This window comes from Myxocyprinus asiaticus, chromosome 36 (genome assembly GCF_019703515.2).
Source record: "Myxocyprinus asiaticus isolate MX2 ecotype Aquarium Trade chromosome 36, UBuf_Myxa_2, whole genome shotgun sequence".
In the NCBI taxonomy this organism is placed as follows: Eukaryota; Metazoa; Chordata; class Actinopteri; order Cypriniformes; family Catostomidae; genus Myxocyprinus; species Myxocyprinus asiaticus.
The window spans coordinates 19,938,782-19,949,850 of record NC_059379.1 but is presented as its reverse complement, the minus strand read 5'-3'; the positions used below and the strand labels follow the sequence as shown (position 1 = coordinate 19,949,850).

Here is an 11,069-nt window from a genome sequence, read left to right as displayed (position 1 = left end):
ATGACGCATGTTGTGTAAATAGAACTGAGCAGTATCTCCTGACATCACGAACACAGTTTTTAGAACGAGACGTTTCAGAAAGATGGGAATTATAAATGCTCTTTTTAGACTGGGGAGGAAGTTTTGAGTTCTGAAAGTTACAGTATGTTTTTAAAGTACAGTGACGTCTTATACTGTATGTCTAAATATCAAGGAACATTAGATTTTCCATTTCATGACCCCTTTAAATAGTTGCTTTTATTCTATGTTGTAAGGTGTCTTCGAGTACTGTGAAAGGTGCTAATTAAATAAAATGTATTATTATTATTATTATTATTATTATTATTATTATTATTATTATCTTTTTTTATTTTATTTTATTTTATTTATTTATTTTTTTTTTAATCAAAGCACTCACCGCGCTCTCCCAGCTAATTAGGTGCTAAGACCTATGTATCAATATGAAAATGCAAAAAAAGGTCTGCACTCTAAAAATACTTGTATTAGGTTCAAGCAGGAGATACAAATAGTACAAACGTTTCGGCTGTCTGCCTTCGTCAATGTAACAATTCACTTGTTCTCAATAGTTATATAAAATGACCCCAGCTTAGCTGGGATATGTGAAAAAAAAAAAAAAAAGATTTTCACTGTATATGCGCCAATGTATAATGTGTGATAAATAAATAAATAATAATAATAATAATAATAATAATAATTTATTATTATATATTTAATATATATATTAAATTAAAAAGAGCACGCTACAGATCTTCAGGTGATCATAATCAAACAATCAATCCACAGACTCCAGTTCAACGCCATATGGACAACAAATAATAAATAAAAATAATGATGGGAACAATAACACATCAGGCAATAGGTCTTTTTTTTTTTTTTTTTTTTTTTAAATAAAATAAAACAAAAATTCCATGTATTCCACGTAGTAAAAACATGTTTTGTCAGGTAACCTAAAAAGTGTGCTTTGTGTGGTATCTACATTAGGTCTGCCTGGTTTTATTAAATTCAAAAAATGTTATTTAATCTGACTTAATTTATCTGAAAAATTAGGATACACAGACAAAAGTTTTTTTTTTTTTTTATTATTATTATTATTATTATTATTATTATTATTATTATTTTTTGCTTATGTTTGATTATAATTAATGTTTCTAATCGATTGTTTATATGATTATCATGATTAGTTGGAAAATCTTATTTTTGCCCATCCCTTATCCTTAATATTTTTTCTCTTTAATCCATACATTTGTTAAGGTTGAACATAGCAAAATTCTCTTTTCTCGTACTCCCTGGAACCTGTTTACGAGCCCTGGTTGGGAAACACTGGATTAAAGGATGGGGAAATCAGTTGTCACGCTTAGTTCCCCCTAAAATGAAACGCAATACTTCCCAAGTCTCTTCACAGCCACCGTAGAGTGAATGTCTACGCATGCGCCCATCTCAATTCAACAATGGCGTCCTCCTTTGGTGTGTGTAGGTTACATATGTGGGGTTTAAGAGGGCTTGTAAGATTTAGTCTTGGAGTAGAACCTCAGAAGCAAAGAAGATTCGCTACAACTACATCAGCAATTAAGGGCCAGATAGGAAACAAGACAGCGAAAGCCGGTATAATTGTATTTCTTGATTAGACGAATAGCGTGTAAGCTAGTGATTTCAGTGTATTGAGATTGACAGCTGTAAAACTTACTCAAATGTATTCTTTCACCTGCCATTTCTTTTGTCAAAGTTAAATACCAGCCGACTGTTTCAGTTAATAAAAATGACGATGTGCATGACCAAAACAAAACAACTCAAGCCTCTTTCTATTTGTTCCTTTCGTTTTGATCACGAAAGCAAAGGAGAGTAAATCATTTCAAGCAATCCAGGAGGAGAAAAGAGAACAAGCTGAGAGGTCGGTCTTAATCAGCTTGCCAGCAAAGATCAACGAAAATAAATTTTTAGGTTACCTGTCTAAACATGGGGCAATCAACAAGCATTTCTTCTACAATAGCTATGTAAGTCATTATGAAAGGACAACTGCAAGTCCATGGCACTAACAACTGCATTATTATAACAGATCAGCTCTCATGTAGTCGTCTAATAAGTGCAACTTGTCATACTGTCTTTCATCTCATTCTGGGTTTCTGCAGGGAACATATGCAGTGGTTGAATTCTCCAGCAGAGAGAGCATCACCTCGTTGAAGGAGAGCACTAACATACCAGCTGTCCAACATGAAGCTGCAGTGCCTTTCAAATCCCGTCTGCTTTCATTGAAATGGACTGGGCCAGGCAGTCAGTCGGGCAATCATCCCGTGCCAAATTTCCAAGAGCAGTCCCCACCATCCATCAATGGCATCATCCAGCTGCTCTCTGAACAGGACAGTGTGAGTTACATGTAGTACTGTTTGGGTAGGGTTTAGAACAACATGAGAATGGGTAAATTACATTTAACTTTTGGGCGAACTAACCGTTTAAAATCATTTGATTAGGCATGTGGAAGTTATGGAGTGGGTAACGTTTTCAGGATTTTTGTGTTTTTTTTTGTAGTGTGGCTAATTTTGAGTTTTATGCTCACTGGTTGTAACTTCAGACAGAGGATAATTAGTATCTTCTCTTCACATTTCTCCCTCAGGTAGATCAGCAAATGCAACGTCTGACAGAGGCCTTTCAGCTCACAGAAGAGAACATTAGTCTACGGTTTTTGGTCTGTTCTCTGCTCAGAGACATAACTGCTGCATATTTTCCAGAAAGCATCATCATGCCTTTTGGCTCCACTGTCAACAGTTTTGGCAAACTGGGCTGTGACCTCGATATGTTTCTGGACCTTGACGGCAGCTATGCACCAGGCCAGAGAATGGTTAGTGCTGTGGTCTTTACTTTTAGTAGATCTGTAGCACATCTGTACTGAAACTGTCTCAATTGATTGCAAATAAAACTGGAAATCTCTTTTGTTCTTTTTTGACTTTATTAATTTAGACAGAATTTTTGCAACAAAGTTTGTTTTTGACAGCTTGATTATGAAATAATGGTTCAATCAGGGCTCTGGAATGTCTCTGGAGTACCAGGTGAAGAGAGTGGCATCAGAGCGGGTTGTGACCCAGAGTATCCTCTCAGTCATTGGGGAATGTGTGGACCAGTTCGGCCCTGGATGTGTAGGGGTCCAGAAAATTCTGCAAGCTCGATGTCCTCTTGTCCGCTTTGCTCACCAACCCTCTGGCTTTCAGTGTGACCTCACTGCCAACAACAGGTAATTTTATATTTATATATTTTATTTAAAGGCTTACAATCTAAACCAGCAGTTGGCATATTGTCAAAGGCCCCCTGGCATTAACGTGTTTTCTATGATCGGATCACGCTTAAATGACAGGTTTTAATGCACCCAAGACGTATTGTGATCGGATCGTGATCGGATCACTGATACCACTTTCGGAGGTGGTCAGGAACGAATTCTGACCACATTCAAAGAAGGTGTAAATGCAAATGCATTTTCATTATCTGGATACAACTACACAAATAATGAATTATGTGATGAGGTTGCGCTACAGTCAAAGCACTGTGTTGTGTGTTCTTGCCCTTTTCTGGTAATTCAGCCATCGCAATGTGAAGAACACAACAGGCACTGCTGTCTTGTGATCTTGTTACACAAACAAAGAACAATATCCCATGAATTATTCCATTGGAATACACTTGGAATATTACGTTTCTCTCCTCAAATCCCCACTCGCTCACGTCTCTCTCCTGTCTTCTAATCATGTGTGTCACACATGAAACTAGTCTTTATTCACGAGTTTCAGATGAAGCACATTTAGCCAAGGGCAACATCAAAAGTCAAATATCATTAAATTTGTTTCGGTGACCCGAAATTTAGCTTTGGTGGCCGCCAAAAATGTTCAATGAAGTGGCAATGGAGTGGCAATAAAGCATATAGCTGAACTTTAGCTTTTTAACTTTAGCTTTGGTTGAAGTTAACTTAATATTGTAACTGTACATTTATTTAAAAAAAATAGTTTGAGATCTAACAGTGAGTGCGTTTAAATGCATGTTCTTACACCGATTATGCTTAATAAGCTGACAACGTGTGTGGTCATGTAAACACATTAAATGTCTTTTCAATTTCTGTGTAAGGACATAAACTGCTTACGAGTAAACCGATTGACCCATTACCTCGATTTTACGTTGCATGTAAAAACTTTTACCGGTGTTCTTACTGGCTTATCCAATATACGCAAGTGTTGTGAGCATGCCTTTTTACAATTTGACATCAAAAGCATAGAATAACTTGATTATTTCAAATCTCATGTAAATGCAGTTTTCTTGTTTTGTCGTACTTTTTAAATAAGCTGATATTTGGAAGTTATAGGTGTTTTGGCGTTAATGTAAATAGGCTCAATAAGACCCATATGCTAGACCCCATAAGGGCCACAGACTCCCTGTTGAAGACCCCTCTTTTAGAAGTTTCTGTCTTGCCTTAATGTAAGTTTTGTCCCTCTTTTGAAATTGAGATCTGTATTCCTGACTGTTTCAACATAAGATGGAGGCAAGAGAAAATGCATTTAGTGGAATAATATAAATGTTGCTGATGGTACATGTAATGCTCAGGAAATGTGTACTTCTGTGTAGTGCAGTCTCATGTAGAGATGAGCCTTGAACTGAGAAGAAAAGTGATAGGTAATTTCTTTAGTCCTAAAGAAAGACATTTAAACTGTTGTGATGATCATTAAGGGAACTCGGTTCATAATCTCACTCCCATTTACACTTCCCCAAAACAAAGGTCATTTTGCCTGATGTTTCCTTTTAGAACGTGACGCACCTGCAGTGTAGAGAAACCTGCTCAGCTCTTCTTGTTGTGCTGATATGCTGGGGGTCCCCTCGTGGGCAGAGCTGTGGGTTACAGAGGGAGATTCCCAGCTGAGTACGTTGTGTACTTGTGCTTAATAAGAAAATCAGAGCTTGACTTTTCTTTCTATTCATGGTGGAAGATGCGTTTTAAACACGGAACAAGAGCGAAACAAATGTAAAGGGACTAGGAAACATGAAATGCATTTATTAAAATGTATTTTTTTGGAGTGACATGATAATTCTTTTAATGTTATATGTTGATGCATAAAAAGTGGCCAAAAGTAAGTGTTTTGTTTGTTTTTTGTTTTGACAGTTTCTCACACAGTTTTAGATGTGCCACCATAATTTTGATTAGCCATGACTCATTCTGTTTAGTAACACCTAGGTATATGTGTGTATGTTACATTTAATGCAGGGTGGCAATGAAAAGTTCCGAGCTGCTGTTTCTGTACGGGCAGCTGGATCCTCGTGTTCGGCAACTGGTGTTCAGCGTGCGGTGCTGGGCTCGAGTTCATAGCATCACTAGCAGTATTCCGGGACCATGGATCACCAACTTCTCTTTAACGCTCATGGTATTGTTCTTTCTACAGCAGAGGAGTCCTCCTATACTGCCCACACTGGACCGACTAAAGGAGCTGGCAGGTATACACACTTCTCTGCATTTTTCTTGACTATTGCTGTGGTTCTCAAATGGTGGGTCACAGCAATCCAAAAAAGGTGAAAGGTACATTCCGATAGGGTCGCGGGCAAGTAGTAAAATTAATGCTAAATGAATATAATAAAATTCAGCTAGTCATGTAGTTGTGCAAAGTAAAGATAGCATAATAAAAAGTTTATTAACTTTTAAAAGGTGAAAAATGCTTCCCGTGTTTTTGATCATTGGCGTCAAAGGTTGTGCGACCAGTCAAATGGTATTTTCCGTGCTGGGTAGATTACTTTTGAATTGTAATCTGGCACTGATTACAAAATACATGACAAAAATTTAAATCAGTAATGTAATCTCTTGGATTATGTAAATGTAAAATGAAACAGAACACCTAAAGAGATTAATACAATTCTGAACAATTTACTGCCTTTGCCTGATTAATATGTAATCATGTAATCCATAAAGAGTAACTGTAATCTGACTGAGAGTTTGAAAATTGTATGTGATTTTTGTAATCCGAGTACGTAATCAAGATTACATGCAATCCGTTACTTCCCAGTACTGGGTATTTTAGTGCATGTCTGTCTATATGGGTATATACACTCACTAAGCACTTTATTATAACACTATGGTCCTAATAAAGTGTCCAACGTGGTCTTCTGCTGTTGTAGCCCATCCGTCTCAAGGTTTGACATGTTGTGCATTCTGAGATGCTATTCTGCTCACTACAATTGTACAGAGTGGTTATCGGAATTACCGTAGCCTTTCTGTCAGCTCGAACCAGTCTGACCATTCTCTGTTGACCTCTCTCATCAACAAGGCATTTTTGTCCACAGAACTGCCACTCACTGGATGTTTTTTGCTTTTGGCACCATTCTGAGTAAACTCTAGAGGCTGTTGTGCATGAAATTATGAAATAATTAACAGGTAGGATAAGCCAAATCTACGAGAGAAAAAAGCGCTGAAAAAGCACGTATTTCACAACATGCATTATGATCTAATATGACAGCTGTTCAGTTAAGAATGTTAAAAATAGTCCTGTGATGTAGCCTACAATAAACCTAATGTATTCTAAACATGACGTGCACACAGAATAAAAGATAGTTTAACTGGTTATGCAGACGGCACCTCGTTGTAAATAGCCTTCTTACTCGGCAGATAAAAAAAAATGGCATTCCTTGCCTAAAACAATCATTTTCTAGGCTACTTACTCAAAAGCATACATTTTTTGATGAGCAAAATTAACACGTCGACATGGTCCGGTGAAAGACGGGACTTGACTGACCTGAGGCGGCTTTCCTGCGCTTGAAAAAGCCTGCTCGACGGGAAATACGTTACTTTCAAACGTTTCGTAAATCCACTTCCCGCACCACCACCGAAGTGATTTCTATAGCTACTTTGCTATAGTAGTTTTCTTGTCTAGCGAGAAGACATTTTCCTGTGCGCGCTGCGAGTGAGAGAGAGAAGCATGCGCAGCCTGCGGTGAAATGAAACTTTGTATCTGCTCCAGATCTCCTATTTTTTTAATGAATGTTTGTATTATTAATTATATTTAAAATGTGTAACATTAATATGACAGTAATTTAAGTGCAGCCTCTGTAAACATATAAAGCCAAATGTAAATGTGTAAAAATGATGATCAGTTTAATGGGGAAAAATATTAACTGACTAGTAATTCCAGTGTTGACTAGCAGCATCGGAACCGTTTAGTCAACTAGTCTCGCACATCCCTTATAAGTAGGTGTACAGGTGTTCCTAATATGTGAGTGTATTTATATGGTTATAATAATGTAATATATCTATATGGTTATAATAATGTAGTACTGTAGATCTATGTGGTTATAATATAATATATCTATATGGTTATGGTGGTTGAAAGAGCAGAATTTTTATGAGACACTCTTGTCTTATTCACTGTGGCACCAGTAAAGTATTGGGGCTCAGCCTACATCACACTGTATTGCTGTCCTTTGAGTCAGCCGTCTACACACAATTATTGTGTCTAGTCATGGTCAAGGAGACACTCCACGGTAGTGATACAGAATCTGTCTCTCGCTGTAAAGCCACTAACATTATATTTATGTTTTGTGTGTGTGTGTGTGCGCTCTCTAGGACCATCAGATAAGTGTGTCATTGAGGAGAATGACTGCACCATTGTCAGTGACCTCAGCAAGATTGCACTGCAGAATAACACAGACACATTAGGTTAGTGGAGTGCATGGATCATTTTCATAATTCATATGAACTTAATGGAACGTTATACCCATGCACAAATGACACATTTTTGTTGTGCTTTTGTAATACATTTCATATTTACAGATATATTTAATCAAACCGCTGCTTAGTTTATTTTTTGCTTCATTCACAGCAAAACTGTTGCAGGAGTTCTTTGAGTTTTATGGCAATTTTAACTTCAAGGCATCGATCAATATTAGGAAGGTGAGTCATCCACTGATGACACATGCATACATGTGCACACACTCAGGGGACATTGCTGACGTGTTAGCGGGCCTTCCACAAATGGCCACCAGAGGGCGATATAAAGTCAATTCAAAGAAATAGCGTGGGCATTTGAAGGCAGCGTTTTAGCTCATTCTGATAAAAGTGAATCAATCAGATATGTGTTTTAATGACCAAAATTAAAATGTTTAATTTTAATGAACATTTTTCTTTCTAGTTATGTCAAAAAAAAAAGTTTTTTATTGCAACTTTAAGCATTATTTTCTGATTATCTGATTTTTTTGTATTTATTTTTTTATGGTTCATCTGAATTTTAATGTGCATATCTTGAAGTATATATATGTATATATATATATAAGGAATATCTTGGAGTCATTTATAACTCTAACTAATTTCTATCTAATTTTGAAACTTTGCTTAAGTAGCACCTTGATTAAAAATGTAAAGTCCATCCTTCTTTGCCTTTGTTGAAAAGTGTGTTTACTCCACTACTGTCAAAATGTTTTGATAATTATTCTGGAATCTTTTCAAGAAGATATCATATGCACACTCTCTTTGCAATATCATTTGTGTTGTTGTCAAAAACTGCTGTTCATTCTTTGCTTTAAACCCTTTTTGAAGAGACATTCGTTCCCATCATCTTTTAAACTGCAAAAATCTTTTTCTTACTGAGTATCTTTGTCTTATTTTCTGGTAAAAATGTTAAAATATCCCTAAAAAAAGAACAAATTACTTGAAAAGCAGCATGACATAAGATATTATGTCTTGTTTTAAAGAGAAATCTTACAATTTAGTGGCATTTATGCTTAAAAAAAGGAAACAAATATTTGCCAATGGGGTAAAAAAAAACTGTTCCCTTTGAATCAAGTAGATTTTTTTTTTTCTTACTCCACTGGCAAATATTTTTCTCTTGTTATAAGCATAAAAGTTACTATATTTTGTTAGATTTCTCTGAAAACAAGACTTGATATGTCATTTTGCTTCTAATAAATTTATCTTGTTTTGACAATGCTTAGATATTTTACTGCAAGACAACACAAAAATATACGATATATATATAATATAAATAGATTTTTTTTGCAGTGCACACCATTTATCCATCATGCCTCCTCTCTGAATTGAAGAACCAAACATGCTCCACTTTGGCAGGTGCTATTTAAATCAAAATAGGATGTACAAAACAGGCTTTATATAGAAGGGACATACAGTCATTTCACTTGATTCATTTAGCAGTCTGATTGAATTTTCTAAATGCATTTCTTGTTTACTTGAGCAGAACACAAACTGGAATGCAGACACTTATTGCTGTATTAATACTGTGTTTTGATGCACTGAATGTGTTTGTATGTTTGAGTAGCTGAAGGCATAAATATGTTGGTTTATACCCTTTTCACCAGGGAAAGGAGCAGAACAAACCGGAAACAGCCGCTTTGCACATCCAGAACCCATTTGAAACTACTCTAAACATTAGCAAGAATGTTAACGCAACGCAGCTCGAACGTTTTGTGGGACTTTGTCGAGAAAGCGCGTGGCTTCTCCAGCAGAGGGAAGTCCTTAACAGAAGTTCTAGCCAATCAGCTGAATCGGTCTCACCGTGGGGGTTCGCTGCCCTTCTCCTTCCTTCAGTCACTTCAGGAGCAGGGGTGAAAAGTCGCAGGAAGAGAAAACTGGAGCCAGCTAGTTCAAGGATAAAAAACCTGTTAGACTCTCTAAAGATTAAAGGTGGCGAAACTGTTGCAAAGAAAGGAAGTGCCAACCCTAGGAGGTGATATGCTCAGTATAACTGGGGGACTCTTGGGTTTTTAAAGAAAAACATCTTGAGATTTTTCAAATGTAATATCCAACATGCCCAAACATGGAAACAATGAGAGGTGGATATATTTCTACAGTTGGAGTCAGATTATTATGTATTTAATTTGTGAGCTGGATTGACAGTGTGACTAACATTTAAACTCACTCAGCATACTGCAATGAGAAGTTATGGTGCACTATACCTCTTTTAAAAAAAACTTTAAAAACTAAGACTTCATTCCAACTAAAAGTTTTTTTACATGAAAAGGGAAGCTTTGTAGATCACATCATGATATAACATGGGAGGCAGAGGTCCACTGCAGTCGTCGCTTCTTTGGAAAAAGGAGTTTGTTGTGCTGATCTGATAACAGTGATCATTACTGTTGTTATAGCAGTGAAGCAGAACCTCTGAACACTAAACAGCTTAAATAGAACAGAAGTGAAGTTTTGATTCAGTTAGATCACATACAGACTCAATCCTCTCTTTATTGCCATACCAACACTTTGGCCTAATGACTGAATAAGTAGTTTTGTAAAAGCAGTTATCAGTCAAGGTTATCACATAAGTATGTAGTCAGAAGTAAAAAAAGAATTTATAGTTTACTGTCAACCATTGTAAATAACAAAAGTTTTATAAGATATTAAAAAATAAGTAAGTGCAATCAACCTAGTAATGTTTGTTCCTTGTTAAATGGGCTTTTTAAAAATTTGTTGTTTTGTTGGGTGACTTCTTATGAGGTAGGGTTGCCTAATTTCTCCACTCCTTTATAAAATGAAAGGGGTAGTTCACCCAAAAATGAAAATTCTCTCATTATTTACTCACCCTCATAATATCCCAGGTGTGCATGACACATTTGAAGAAAAATATCATAGATCAGTAGGTCCTATAAATGCAAGTGGATGGCGATTTCTCTTTTGAAGCTCCAAAAATCTCAGACAGTCAGAATAAACATCATCCATACGACACCAGTTGTTAAATTAATTTATTCTAAAGCAAAACGATCACTTTTGGTGTGAATAAGATAAATATTCAAGTACTGTTTATAACTCTAAATCATGCTTCTGGTCAGAAGTGGTACACACGTGTGACATAATCGCATTGGCATTTAAAACGCGAGAACTGAGTCAGATGTGTCACAGACGGAAGAGCTGCGCTGTGTACAATTGAGGAGGAATGCTGTACAGTAGCTTGGTTGGTTTTGGTTTAGATCTGTATTTATATGTGTGCTCATCCTGAATGTCTCAACTGAGTGGAGAACGTAAGATTACCTCTGTATCATGGCAACGCGAATATGTCACACGAGAGATCTCTTGAACTCCACCCTCTCGGAAGCGATGGATTATAGTTAAAAAAGTA

General features: G+C 36.4%; 1 protein-coding gene across 1 annotated transcript; it reads left to right on the top strand.

Annotated features, from left to right (window-relative positions):
- mtpap (mitochondrial poly(A) polymerase) lies at window positions 1-10,502 on the top strand. The gene is made up of 10 exons (XM_051673854.1): window positions 1-14; window positions 1,403-1,602; window positions 1,831-1,991; window positions 2,127-2,360; window positions 2,609-2,833; window positions 3,015-3,223; window positions 5,231-5,457; window positions 7,574-7,666; window positions 7,830-7,900; window positions 9,319-10,502. Exons 1-10 carry the CDS (start codon window positions 1-3, stop codon window positions 9,688-9,690), a joined length of 1,806 nt encoding a protein of 601 aa, XP_051529814.1. The 3' UTR covers window positions 9,691-10,502.
- The last annotated feature ends 567 nt before the right edge of the window (window positions 10,503-11,069 follow it).